General features: G+C 38.3%; 1 protein-coding gene across 3 annotated transcripts in view; it reads left to right on the top strand.

Annotated features, from left to right (window-relative positions):
• The window catches only part of LOC131679013 (tyrosine-protein kinase Mer), a 424,032-nt gene that overhangs the window by 78,208 nt on the left and 330,356 nt on the right, over window positions 1-15,468 (top strand). Inside the window, exon 2 of one of the 3 annotated variants that reach the window (XM_058959521.1) lies at window positions 4,619-4,766. In XM_058959521.1, coding sequence (XP_058815504.1) covers window positions 4,707-4,766 — 60 coding nt within the window. In that variant the 5' untranslated portion in view covers window positions 4,619-4,706. Of the gene's footprint in view, window positions 1-4,618; window positions 4,767-15,468 lie in introns of those variants that run through there. The other 2 variants (XM_058959522.1, XM_058959523.1) reach the window with 2 other exon arrangements.

Here is a 15,468-nt window from a genome sequence, read left to right as displayed (position 1 = left end):
ATGTTTTTGATAACACATACTACATGGGATAGTGGCAGCACTCAGAGAATCACTCAAATCAGCATAGGACAACATCAGTGCTAGAAATCTCAAACCAAATCAATGGGAAGGCGAAAAAATGACCCATAAAATAGACATACAAACGAATTATTGCTAATGCTCTGTTAATAAAATATCTAAATTCCTCAATCAATGCATTGTGGTGGATAAACTGATTTTTCTAAAGGGGTTATGTATATTGTACTGAGCCAAAAAAAAATCGATTTTTTTTAATCGATTTAAAGTTTATACTTTACTCAAATTTCCAACGCGACTGAGAATTAAGAAATCAACGCTTTTTCTTGAAAAAACCCATCATTCAAAGAAAATCAACAGAGCATATTTTTAGACTTAGTTTTATTTCCTATTTAAGAACTATTGTGTTTTTTACATCCTAGATTGCATGATTCAGTGATCGAAACCCAAAACTTCATGAAGTATTTGAAATTATTATGTGTGTTTGCTATTCAAATTGACAAAATGATTGTATATAATAGTATATAGTCCCTTTGGCGATTGTTTACTTTTTCGGTCCCACCTATCAGCATTGAAGTATCGCCCTTACGTTTTTTTACAATACCAATTTTACAATTGGTGGGGGTTTGGTGAAAATCGATCTTAATGTCTAAACGGCATAATTCCGAAACCGTAATTTTTGAAGTTTTAAAATTATGCAGAATTAATTTTTCAGAAAATAGTAACAGAGCAAAAAAGTACCAAAGTCCAAAAAAATCAATTTTTGTCAAACGTAATTTTTTCGAGTTTACATCAAATCTCAATGTTTCATGCATTATAATGTCATTTCTCATCAAAAATACAAATTTGATTTTGAAAATTTTTCATTTCAGTTTATATTGGAATTTGCTGTGTGATTGCACTCTTCAACTCGTAACTCCGGAACCGGAAGTCCAATCAATAAAAAATCAATTACAGCCGTTGGGAAGATTGTACCTTTCATTTGAGACTAACTTTGTGCAAATCGATCCAGCCATCTCTGATTAACAGAGGTCATATTTTTCCACATACACACATACTCACACATACATACAGACATGCATACACACAGACATTTTCCGATCTCGACGAACTGAGTCGATTAGCATATGACACTCGGCCCTCCCGGTCGGGATTAGATCGACGAATTCTAGAGTGAATGAGAAAGGCAAAAACATTTTTAGCAAATGTTGAAATTTATGCATTTTTTGGTGAGCAGTTCTATGTTTCATAGACATTAAATCAATTTTAACTTCGCTTCCTATTAAATAAAGACTCTTATTACAGTACATCTCTACAAAAACGAGATCAATTTGAAAATAAATCTGAGGATTATGATTGATTACAGAACTCTGGAATTTTCTATTGGAATGTTTTCAGGCAGGAATTTGATATTGATGCTATTAGACAACTGTGAAATCAAGACCAAGAGATCAGTTACATATCAGGACCCCATTCAGACAATTTATTAAAAGTCCTCATGATGTTTACAACAACAGGTTATCAATCTACGGATCAGATAATTGTTATTGTAATATTGAATTAAATCAGTCTGCATCAATAAATTTTCAACTTCAATCCAATATTTTTTTTTGGGTGTGGGGGGGGGTTGTATGGTGTTAAACCTTCTCTTGGCTACGCCGTTGCTTGGAGTTATTTATTTCGCTTTTCATTTTCCGATATGTTTCAGATCGATCCGATGGTTATAAGTTGGAAAAATTGCAGTCAGAAGGTTCGCACAAATGAACATTTTTGTACTGATAAGTTATCAAGTTCCTTCCAGACAACTTGGAAGTGTTCGGTGATTATTTCTAGCGGTTGTAGATAGTAAAATGAAATACAAAATTCGTTTTATCGAAATAATGTTTAGCTTATTTCAATGGATTATTATTATATTGAACAATAAATAGGCGACAAAGAGTAATCAACAAACAACAAGCCATAACTTTTAAAGTATTCAAAATAGATATTTGAAGTCTTCAGTAAAGTTATTCGCAAAAGTAAGAGCTACAAATTTGCTGAAGACATCATTTCGATATAATCACTTCCAAAAAAATTTGTGAAAATATCTCACTCATAGGGGGATTAATCAGCAAAAGCACAATACCAAAAGAAAGGGCATATTGCCTCCATTAAATTCTCCGAAGATACTATTGACCTAAAATAAGCCGTTTTGGCGTTAATAATAGATTACATGTTTTTGGTCATATTTCTGGCTATGGGAAATGATAAAAATCTTTCGTCCGCATTTAATGTTAAATATCTCTTTTGATAATAGTCCGATTTCAACAATCTATAGCTTGTTCGAAAGGTATTCGTTAAAGCTGTCTAAAAACATATGAGTTGTTAATCTATATTGTCAATTTCGGCAGATAATTAAAAAAAACTGCAAAAAACGCCATTTTTGCGCATTCAAACATTAATATCTTGGAAACTAAACATCAGAATCAAAAACAAATTAATAGCGTTCATACTGTTTTTTAGTTCTTTCATTTAAAATTGGTTTGGATAAGATCGGTTCAGCCATTGCTGAGAAACACGAATGAGAATTTGTCCGTTACATACACACACACACACAGACACACACACACACAGACATTGTCCCAAATCGTCGAGCTGAGTCGATTGGTATATAAGACTCGGCCCTCCGGGCCTTGGAAAAAATCTTGAAAGTTTGAGCGAATTCTATACATTTCTTTTATAAGAAATGTAAAAATACATTGGACATGTGTTACCGAATTTTTACCGATTCAAGGAAAAAAAACTTAGAAGAACTGAAGAAAATTTATTTTCTAAATTTTCAAACTTTTATACAATTGATAAAGTCACCCACTACATACTATACTTTTGCGTACAGAATTACAGGAGAATGTCAATTTTATGAATACGTTATGATTGAGCTGATTTTTTTGTTCAACTATACTTGTACTAAAGTTTGCTGAAATAGATGCTATGGGTTCACTTGATCCCTTCAAATTTGTGGAGATTTGATCCCCTTTCGCCATGCTTCATACACACCACTGAAAATAACCAAATTCACACCAGAACATTTGAAGTCATTGTTACCATAAAATAACAAAAATATACTGTCAAAAATGAACGCTTCATCGTACAGAAACTTAACTGTAATTGTTTACTACAGTATACGTAGCAACCATGCATCCCACATTTGACGTTCCTCAACCATAATAACGACAGCTTTCAAATAATTGCACAGAGATTTGGGGAATTCGTAAAAAAAACTTGTGAGAGATGCGTAATATGTAGTAACAAAAATAGTAATATGTAATCACAACAATTTAATCAATACCACAATACATTTATAACATTGAATGGGGTTAGGTACCTATTTTTGTCCTATTAGGAAGGGTACCACATTATTTCATTATTAATTTTATTATTTCAGCTTCTTTGCTTTTTTATTAGGAGCCATTTTTTATTTCGATTATAGAGGTTTTAGCCTTAAGGTCATTCGGCTCTTATTAAGAGCCAATATAATAACAAAATTGTCTTGAGAATGGTGAAAATCTTCTGTTTGAGCGCAGTAAAAACTCTAATCGAGTACCCCAATTATCGCAACACCATTTGAGCCAATGCGTTGAGCAAAGATGGCAGACGCTGCTCTAACCAAAGGCTTCAGATGGGTAGGATGATAATAGAAAAAGGGTAAAAATAGGCTTATTACCCTACATGCTCTTTTAAACACGTTTTCAAAAAATAATCAAGTGTCCCCAAATTAGGGATCGAGTCTCCACTAATCAAAGAATTTTCCAGTTTTTTGTTGTTTTCCGAAAATGCTCATAGCTCATGTCCAGTATAATATTTCCATGTTATTTTTTTATGATTATCAGTCAACCCTAGAAACAATATAAAACTATAAAAAATACATAGTTTTTGTATCACTCCACGGAGTAGGAGTGAAAAATAAAAAAGGGGATCAAGTCTCCTCAGTCTCCCCTATAGGCAATGACACAAACAAGGTACGAATACATGAAATAGCACCGTACACCTCCACTGATGTTGTTAATCGTTATGTACACCCGAGTTACTGTACCCGTAAAGAGAAAATTAATCGTAACTATGGCAATTTTACCCGATTTGGACACCACGGAGCAAGAAGCTGTCGAAATTCACTTGTCTGGCACGCTATCTGTGGATGTGACAATATCAGTCAACCGTAGACTAATAGAAACCACGGACTCACGAGTTAACCATGGCTGAAGAGGTACTAACTCATGCTGAACTAGAGAGCTTAGGTTTAAAAGGGCCCGGCAGTAATACAAGCCTTGGGGCCCGACGCGGCTCTCGACGGCCCTGACGACATAGTAAAGCATGGAAATGAATGAAAATTGAGTAAAAGGTACCAGTTACGACTAGTTACTATACCAACACGTATGGAAAGTGGAAGTGTCGAAAACTTTTTCTTCCTGCAACCGTTAATTTTATTTATAGAATCTGTGCAAACTGTGCATAACACATCTAGAACATTTCGCCACAAATTTGTTTATTATCCAATAAACAAACGAGCTTTGCGGCCGACATAATAATTCTTCTACAAAATCCCTTTGTTGTTCTTTTATTGCAGGCCATCAACAGTATCGTGTTAATCGCTTCATTGCATCTAGCAACGGTTGTTCGACAATAAACAGAGATATGGAAACAGAACGTAGTAGATGGATGTATTAATGAAAGCAACTGCTTTTGTCATTATCGTTCTGCTCGGGATGAAACAGGTATGTATGCACGGATTTTGAAGTTTGATCATTGATGGATGATGCATGCGTTGATTTTTTTTTATTCGACGGAATACATCGAGAGCACGCACTCATTTCATTGCACCTAATCTGATGTGTCCGTAATATGTGAAGATTCAATTCATAAAATTGCCCTGTTTTAGCAATTTCAACTTGCAATTTTGTTGTAGTTATTTACGGTTTGCGAGCCAAAGGCACCATGCCATGACTGTTTATTTTTCAAAATAACGGATACAACAGGGTATAAACAGTAGTATCTTTTACTGTACTGAATGGAATTACACATCATGATGACACTAATGAGTTGGAAAAATATTCACCAATTTGGTAATGAATTTTGAAGTTTGTGTGACTTCTATAAAACCGAAAAAGCTGATTGCCTTTCGTAAAAACGGAATTTCCCCTTCTATTTCAAACAGAACTATCAATATGAGTACCTTTGACTTACTTTTTGTCTGCCATATGGGATCATCCATAAATGAGGTAGCATTATATGGAGGAGGGGGGAGTTTTGTATTTTGTGATGATGTGTGACGACAGGGGGGTAGGGGGTTATGTCATGCTACGTAGCTTTTTTAAATGGGATTAGAATAGAATTTTTAAAAAAATTTGCGGTGACAAGGGGGGGGGCAGGGTTACCGTCAAGCTACGTAATTACCAGGGGGGGTATTTAGAGGTTTGTGACGAAATGCTACGATGGGGGAGGGGGGTGTTAAAAATCACTCAAAAAATGCTACGTCATTTATGGATGGTCCCTATATAGGATCCCAAAATATTTTTCCTTTGAACTGTTGGGGCCATGAAGCACGAAAAACCTGTTTTGATCAAACAAGTGCTACAAGCAGCTTAATTTTTACTTTCCAATGCTCAATAGAAATATCCTAGAATATTTTCAATACTTCAAAGTTAGTCGAAGGCAGTCTAAAATTTAGACTCCAAATTGATAGGCAACAATTTTGCAAGACAACGAAGTTCTAGCAAAACTTCATTTTTCACCTTTAACTGTAAATGTTGTTGGCAGCACTGCTTCAACGGTGTCCAATCAGTTCAATTGTAATATATTCAGTTATGCTGTTCTACTGTGAGTGCGGGACACAGACGGGACAGGACGGGACAGGACGGGACAGGACGGGACAGGACGGGACATGGACGAGACACGAACGGGACACAGATGGGAAACGGTCTGGACACGGTCGGCACATGGACGGCATGTGGACGCGACACGAACGGGACTCGGACGAGACACGGACGAGATACGGACGAGACACGGACGAGATACGGACGAGACATGGACGGATGATAAACGAACGGGACACGGACGGAAGAGACATGAACGGGACACGGACGGATGGTACACGGATGGATGAGACACGGACGGATGGGACACGGACGGATGGGACACGGACGGATGGGATACGGACGGATGGGATACGGACGGATGTGACACGGACGGATGGGACACGGACGGATGGGACACGGACGGATGGGACACGGACGGATGGGACACGGTCGGATGGGACACGGACGGATGGGACACGGACGGATGGGACACGGACGGATGGGACACGGACGGATGGGACACGGACGGATGGGACACGGACGGATGGGACACGGACGGATGGGACACGGACGAATGGGAAACGGACGAATGGGAAACGGACGGATGGGACACGGACGGATGGGACACGGACAAATGGGGCACGGACGGGACGCGGACGGACAACATGTTTATTCTCAAATATAAGTAATATCCATATTTAGTGAATATTTTTGTATTTAAAATGGAGACCTATCCATTTTAATACACCAGTTGGGTACAATTTCGGAGGACTACGAATTGAGCATATATGCAGGTGGCAGCACTGGCGAATCACCCGGACGTGTTGTCGTTAACCTTCCGGCAGTCGCGCTAGTGCACTAAGTGCACGCTGCTCTGAAAATCTAGCGAAATCGTCTTAGGGCACTAGCGTCTGCTCGTCTGGTGGGCCATAATCACGACTTCCGGAAGGTTAACGTCCAATATTTTGAAAAATTTTCCAGTGATATCCAATATATTCAACAGGAAAATGAAGTCAATCGTTTAGTAGGTAGTTTTTCCTGTTGAGTTACGTGTTAGTAGGTTGAAATATCGCGAGAAAAGTGTGATTTTGCATATAAATTTGTCTTCACAACTTTGTCATTGAAGTATGTGAAGCAAGACGCGAAATAATACGCCCGTTCGTTCCGCTTAGCGCCGTCCGGACCTGAGTAGCTGATGCAACAATTTCACGGATGGAGGAGAATTCTTCACAGAAATCTCATGAATTTATTTATTCAGAGCTGGTGAGATCGTTTCATGTCATTCTTCAATGCTTGTATACTTTCCCAAATATTTTCTTTTTTGTAAATACATGCCAGAATCAAAAATATGTTTCATTCTGGAAGTGCGAATATATTGCAAATATCCAATTGATGCGTGGACGTATTCGCGCGGGGCATATTGTATATGAAGGCGATCTCAGCATGTACGTGCAGGAACCGGCATTCTTGAAATGGGTCGTTGGATGCACAATAGAGCCCAAATATGTGTACATCTATCGATGAAAACAAATATATCCTTACATAGATGCAGACAAGTTTCTTCCATAAAAGCACTGCGGGACAATGGGAATTGGATTGTATACATACACACACTACGAATTGTGCATGTATGCAATGAGATCCGGCAGCACTGTCGAATCGCTTGGAAGTGATTTTGTGTTCGTCTGATAGTTTTCGAAATTTTGCCGTGACATATAGTACATTTAACAGGAAATCGAAGTTAATAGCTTAGTAGGCCGTTTCTCCTTTTGTGGTATGTGTTAGTAGACAAACATATCGCGAGAATAATGTAATTTGACGTAGCGATTTTATCTTCACATCCAAATTATTTTGCTCTATACGTGCGCGAACCAAGCCACCAAAAAATGCACCCACTTAGCATCCACAGCGCCATCTGAACTAGACTAGTTGATGCAACGATTTCACTTATTGTGGATTGTGGATGGAGGAGAATTCTTTGCAGAAATCTAGGACAACATTTCAGAAGGGCGTTACTCCAATTTGAGGCAATCGAGAAAATCGACATTGAACATTTTTGAAATGGTTTTAATTCCTAGTTTTTTGCCATTGACACGGGAAACCTAAATTAAGATCCAAAATAAACATAATAAGTAAGTGCGTAATTGTAATCATACATCTCCTTGAAAAAAATTGTTTCGGATTCTAAAATCGAGAAAATGTGCAATACACCTTTTCCAGATGTGTGAAAATTATGCGGCCCTTCTTTATCGTCCTTTGAAGAACAGTTTGTGCTGCAAAGGCCTTTGACATCAGTCTATTATTGATAAATAAATCCACTTGCGACCTCATACATACGGCTTGTTTAGTTTATTAATTGCTCTTACGGCTCTCGCCGCAAAATGCAAATTATTAATAAAGAAACCGTTTAAACTCAGTGTGAAGGTAATTTATTAGTCAAATGTTAAATATATCAACTGGTTCATCCTCTCAATGCTGGAAAATAGTATTACTCCGTTTCTAGCGGAGCAGAAACACGACTGTCCTACGGTAAGTTCCAATATTCATTATTGATACTCGAATCAGAGATTTCATATCAACATATAAGGATCCTGTTTTCACACTAAGCGATGTCCATAACCATTCCGGACAGGCGTTCGAAACTTGTTCCAAATGCCGCCGAAGGTTCAGTCTATGCGAGGCAGTAGACAATTGCTAGGAAAAAAGTGCCATCAAGGAGATTAAAGACCCAAAAATAGTGTACGGCTTGCAGAACAACAAAGAACGATTGTGGAACGAATATGAATAACGTATATATTTAATTGAAAATGTTGAGAAAGTGTACCGCACACCCGTGACATCAGCATCGGAAGTGCTTCAATCATGATTATATTCAGCTAAACTGAAGAAAACCAAAAAATGTGTGGGAAAAAAATGTTATTCGTCCTGGACCTATCTTGTCCACATTTGGAGCTTAGTGAGAAAGTATCATCACGTGACGGCCACTGAATATCAATATATCAACGAAAATGCTTTTCGATTCGTTACGGTTTACAAGGCATTCTGGGCCGATGGGTTTCTTTCTGGCGAGGCACCGTTTGATACGAATTGCTGCTGACAAAACGGTGGACATGAACAAAACGGTATACTTAAGGAGTGGCTTCGATCGCTTGGCGATGTAAAGGTTAATTTGGACAGCATTGGGCAGATAAAACAGTTGATAGAACCGTCGAGCCATTGCATCAGGATGAACAACTTCTTTCCCTCATTGCAGTCGACGCCTCCCGCGAAATGGCGAATAAACAATAGCAGGTAGCGTATGATGCTTGACGAGGCCTTTGAAAATATTGTATTTTAAATAAAATAAAATTGGCGAGTAACTATTTTTATTTTAGAATCTTGATTATTGTAATTGGTTGGTAGTTGTTACGATATTGTTCTTGTCTTGGTGGGTAATCAAGTTAATGCTAATGATATTATGCAAGTGAAATACGGACTGATAGCCATGTACTCCATTCTTGGACATTAGTCGGAATCCCTGTGGCGCTCTTCAAAGATGTTTGATCTGCATTGTGAACCCATTCTAAATCCAGTTCCACTCCACTGTGGGGAGCATCCTGTCGAAGGGCCTTTACGTTTTCTATAGTATAGCTAGCTTTTCTTCTACATCGGTTAGTTTTTCTTATGCGCTATAGAAACTGGACCAATCCAATTATGAATTTGAGCTGCGCCTACCAGGAACCAGTCACCCGAAACTAATTTTCCCAATCAACCAAAACAGTTGATTCTTTTCGTTCAACCAACAAGCTTCCTGCTTGATACGAGCGAAAGATCTACCGTGGTTTGTGATTCCCTGGAACGATATGTGCTACAAACTTGGTAGACACTTGGCGAAACTTCGAGGCCATTGGTTTTATCGAGCATAGTGCAGCAAGTTGCACAGAAAATTCGACTAAAAATTCGAGCAGGGCATTCACAGCATCCTAGAATTAGAGGATGTTTCCTCAAGTTCTTGTAGATTTCACAAATTAATTAAAAAAGAACATGAACCAATCTTACCTCTCATTCCACTCAGGTATACGGTTGACAGTTGCAGGGCTTAGCAGCAAGACATTTTCGTCAACAGCCGTACGAAGAGGGGCGCACAAACAAGAACCAAATAAAATAAGTCGGTAAAGCAGGACGTATTGAAGATACCAGAATCATAAGAGCGTAATAGGTGCAGTTTTTAAATTCAAACTAATTGCATTGTTATCACGAAAATTTCAGTAATTACTAGATAATATTATTGCAGTTGGTTAATACAAGGATTATAAAAGTAATTCAACCCTAAATAATACTAAATTTTGAAATTAAGCAGAAGGGGCTTAACAACAAAACGATCTCATTTCGAACCAATTTGAATTAGGCCCTTTTTAAGAATTTTAATTTGGCGGCCTTAATTGTTTTTTTGTATGATAATTTCAATGTACAATGATAATTCAATGCATAAGCTTTAATAATTAGCATAAAACCGGTTTGTTTATATTTTGCTGTAACGCCCTTCTGAAAAATTGACCTAGAAATGCCATCAATCAACGAATTCAGAGCAACACGCTGGTGAGATCGTTTTGTGTTGTTCTTCAATTAAAGGTTTTACCTTATTGTAAATATGCGCCAGAATCAAAAATATTATTTTTCATTCTGGAATATAAAGCACATACCCAATTGATATGTGAATGTATTCGCGCGGGGCTTATTGTATATGAAGACAGCCTCAGAATGTACGTGTAGGAAAACCCGTATAGCAGGGCCGGCGGAATACGTGGGTAGTATAGGTAGTACTACCCACTCGAAAATAACTAAGAGGGGAATTACCCAATCGAACGTTTCGAACAATCCTATATGTCTCGCACATAAAATGCATGCGTCCAAAGTTCTCGATGTACAGCAACTTCATATTTTTTATTGAGATGCAAATTACTTTGCCTTTCAATTTAAACTTCTTAAAAATATGGGACAATAATTAGCATTTGTTTGAAATTTGGATTTTCATATATTAATACTAAGGGGAACACTTTTTGACACAATTGCAATTTCATTTAGACTAAAGGATTCCATTAGAAATATTTTTAAAGACTAAATATACAATTTATTTTTCATCGCGAACTATTATTTGATTAATAATTGAAGTCAAGAGAAACAGTATTCGGCTTTTTATAAAAAAGGATTGATTCCAACACCAAAGTAGCACTGACCGTATAAGGAAAAGTGAAGAAAGGACGGACAACAAAAGAAAAGAAAAATTTAACTTGGAGCTTTTTGGAAACGGAAGATCGCTGTCAGCGCATCATGAGCCGGATCGTCAACTGGCCTCCTTGGATCCACTGGAAACTCTTTTGGGTCCAGATTTCCAGGTAGCTCTACCAAAAGGGAAGAGATAACTAACTTTGAATATCTATCGTGTTTAAAAATATACATAGAGACATAGAGAGACAGATAAGGAGATCGAGGATGGCCAGCATATCTCAAATTGGAACGAGGCCGAAGGGATTCGTTTAATGGTGATCTGGCACTAGACGCATGACCAGACAACAGGTTTAATGTGGCGATAACAGTATAATGACTGGATATGGCTCGAGATATCACCCGAAAGAAGTTACTACTTTTATTCATCCTCTTGAACCAAGACTTGTTGATCCTTTCGGGATTCTTACACTTCCTTTGTTCCACGAAATTTGCCAATTTTCAAGAGTCCTTTTACAAGAAATACTGAAAAACTCGTTGAAGCTAAGCAATCTTTCATAAATATCACTTTCTAATGCCTAACTATACCCCTTCTCAATACCCGGAACGAAGCGAAGGCACTCAAAATAAGGTAATCTGGTATGATTTTTTAGATAAAGCGCTCAGTAACTCCCAAGTTTTCCCCAGGAGTGCTTTTCATGCTCCATCGAACGAAGAGCCTCCTTGGAACTGTACCGATGTGGACATGGTCGTTGATAGGTAGACATAAAACCATCAGTTTCGTGGTGAGAATGTTTGCAGCAAAGCCTCTTTTATGATCACCCTCACCACTACAGTCATAATAATTAGCATAGAAGCGATGCATAGCTATCATCACCTAACCACCATCACCATCAAGCTAACGGCCTTTTCGACCTATTGGCCTACAATTTTGAGCACTGTCTGCCCACCACGGAGTAGAAGACCGTCCACTATTGTTCGTGCCGGTACTCGTTTCTTGTGACATTTAATCGCAGTAGCGAGAGTCAAGTCAGTCTAAACCTTCCCACGCTTCCACCGGAGGAATTTCTTGTTTTGATTGGATTGTTTCGGATATAGTGGAAGCACTAATTGAGGTAGAGTTCAACGATAAACCTAACGCACTTAGCCGCGGTAATGGTGTAGGAATTCGTGTCATTTTCACCGTATTCAAGATTGAAATCGTCGCGAATATCATGCAGTAAGATAGATCGGTTATTATCGTGAAGACAACCGCATGACATACCGTGTTAACTGCAGTCTTCTAGAACCAGATGAGGGGTGATGTATATGGAAACAATGCGCATAAATCTGCTTGCCATTCGGACTTGACAAACGACAACTTTAATACCTGCTAATTAGATTGAAATAATGGGGTATGCTGATCTTCAAAAACGCTCCTCCATAGTGTTTTCTTGGCCCTGGCGAATGTAGAAGGTCTACGTTTGAAGTGAACCAAGTGAAACCTGAGAAAATGATGGAAATGAAATATAGGGACACCTGGCCTTTTCAATGTCTCATGTAGAATTTTCTGCTAGTTTCTAAGATTTCCGAAACCAGGAGCCACTTACTTCGGTTTTGTGACAGCACCTATCAAGGGGCACTCTCAGGCGTTTACGAGGAAACTTAAGAAAGGAAATGATTTGCCATGTTTCGAAAATGTATAGGCACATTAGAAGATGTTAACTCAATGATATTGTCAGACTCTCGCTCTTTAGTGAATATTGGAATGTAGAAATTAGTAGTGGCCGGTGGTGTAGCTCTCCTTAACATTTCTGCTCGGGGCGTTCCGTAAAAGAATGCTTCATTTATATGCGGGATATGTCAAGAGTTCATGCGGCGTCTCTTCACAATAGGAAAATGTTTCATGATTCTTCGCGCGAACACCGTGCCTTATTTCGACAAAGGGTAGCTGTATGTCTGTATGGCCAATAGTTTGCAATGACGGCACGCCCCGCGGCACAAAAATGTACACAGGTAGACGAGCCACGTTAAAAAAAACAAAGTTTGGAAGAGCTCATACGGCGAAATGCTCGAAATGAGGCTGATTGAAAATAAATTGTTTTCTAATACTCCTCGATCTTTGCTGTACGCAATTGCTTGCAAACTAGAATTTTCACTGATTAAAGTAAAGGTTATTGGTAGAAGCCAACCCAGTCTTCGCATTAAAGGCCCTTGTAGGAGACTACACCATCAATTTCTACTTCTCATGCGGGTACGTAGGCAAGATATATCGTCGTACACGTCCGAGTGTTGTTTAGTTTGATCATGCGTATATCGATAATGTTTAGATGGTTTACCTTCGGTTCGAAAGTACATCATCCAGAGGTCGGTTGTATTAGATGAATATAATTTCCATCAAAAAGAGACTTATCAGCATTATTTAAGAGCTTTTCTGGCGGTATCCAAAGAGAAAAACAGATCGAAATGGTGAGTTAAGCGAAAACAATTATGTGAAAAAAATCCCCCCAGAGGCAGGATTCAAACCTGCAACCCTTGGGACTCCGGCCCAATGCACAAACCCTTATGTGGGCAATATTTTTGCCATCGGAGAAATAGTCGAATCGACCTCCATTGAGCCAGAGAGGATGTCGGTCGTCGGAGATACCTTTCCATCAGTCAACACTATCATGCGGGCTTCAGTACCCGCGAAAGGAAACTTTTATCGGAGGGAACGGAAAGTTAATGCAACTAAAATTGGAAGGAAGGAGTAATTGGGACTGGGAACATTTGTAGTGTCAGTAATCAACAAACATATTTTCGCTGAGCCGTCGGTCGTACAGCCCATTAACAAAGACTGTTTCCAATTAGCCACCAGCTATTATCTGGAAATTTTTATTTTCACTTACGCACACCACACCCACTTGGGAAAAGTGTTCCGCCGGCCCTGCCGCATAGTTAAAAACCATTTGCGACATAGTCCGAACAATAAACCTATGTTATGGGATATAGTAACTATTAGAGTTGATACTTTTGTAGTGACCCTACAATTTGAACTTTGATTTTATTCAATGAATATAATAATAGTTCTACAACATCCCCTATAGTAACGAAGAATTGAATTATTTATGTTATGGTAAAAGCACCAAAAATTTATGAATTAATTAGGCAAAATAATGGTAAATAATCCAGGGTACTACTGTACTTCCTGATGATTACTTTTTTCTGTTGGTCATAAAATTAACAACTCGAATTAATAAGTATTTGAACAAGTTCACATCCTGTATGGTAGTTTCAACCATATGCGATATGGTATGTTTTATTCTCCTATGGTCATGGTTACTCATTATGTCACTCATAATCATTCGTTCTAGCTAATTCCGATTTGCTCAGCTCGAGATGGTGGGATGAGCACACAATAATATGAAGCAAATTGTGTTTTTTGCTCGATAGCGGAAATAGCTCAATTGGATAAAGCGGCAGTACCACTGATGTCAACATTTAACTCGACACTTTCCAGATGGCAGGTAATCAAATCCCAAATATTTGATATCGATAGAGTTGAAACTATACGCGAGCATTGCAAATGTGATAAACTTTGCGCAGAATACCAACATTGTAAGGTTTTTTACTTTTGCCTACCCTTTTGACAGAGCTGATAAAGTAGTTTCTGTACGCTTCTACTAAATTGATCATTTTAACCAGATTATGTTTTCACAATAAGTGTTATTGTTGCATTGTAGTAACCTATGGTTAAGATGGTCAGTATAATAATATAAAACACTCTCTATTTATTTCCAATATTGTTCGTCAAAATCCTTCCGTAGATTTATACGGATTCGCCAGAAAACTATATTTGAACAATACGAGAAATAGTAGAAACTCGGAACTAAGCTACTATTTGTGATAATGTACATGTATAGTCCACGAAAAAAAAAAAAATGTTTGCAAAAAATAGTCGTTTTTGTATTGTAACATAACCTAACGCCATATTCCCCAAATGGTTATCCGGCTGAAAATAATACCCCAAATGACAGAAACAATTTACGGTATGGTGTGTTTTAGAGATGGTCGGGTTCGGGTTTTTGGACCCGAAACCCGGACCCGACCCGAACCCGACGGGTTTCGGGTCGGGTTTGGGTTCTATAAATTTAAGCTTCTCGGGTTCGGGTCGGGTTCCGGGTTTTCAAATTTGGAAATCTCGGGTTCGGGTCGGGTCCGGGTTTTTGAAATTTTGAACTTTCGGGCTCGGGTCGGGTTCGGGTTTTTCAAATTAGAAATGATCGGGGTCGGGTCGGGTTCGGGTTTTGAACAAAACAACCCAACCATTTCTTGATGCAGTTGGCGTCTGTACACAAAACCCAGTCTCTTTTTGTAGTAGTGTATTATACTTCTAGATACGAATGGATGACACATATAATCGTACTAAATGTTAGCACATTTGAATCGCTAGAATTCG

The sequence above is a fragment of the Topomyia yanbarensis genome, chromosome 2 (assembly GCF_030247195.1).
Source record: "Topomyia yanbarensis strain Yona2022 chromosome 2, ASM3024719v1, whole genome shotgun sequence".
Taxonomy (NCBI): Eukaryota; Metazoa; Arthropoda; class Insecta; order Diptera; family Culicidae; genus Topomyia; species Topomyia yanbarensis.
This window is presented reverse-complemented; position numbering and strand designations above follow the sequence as displayed.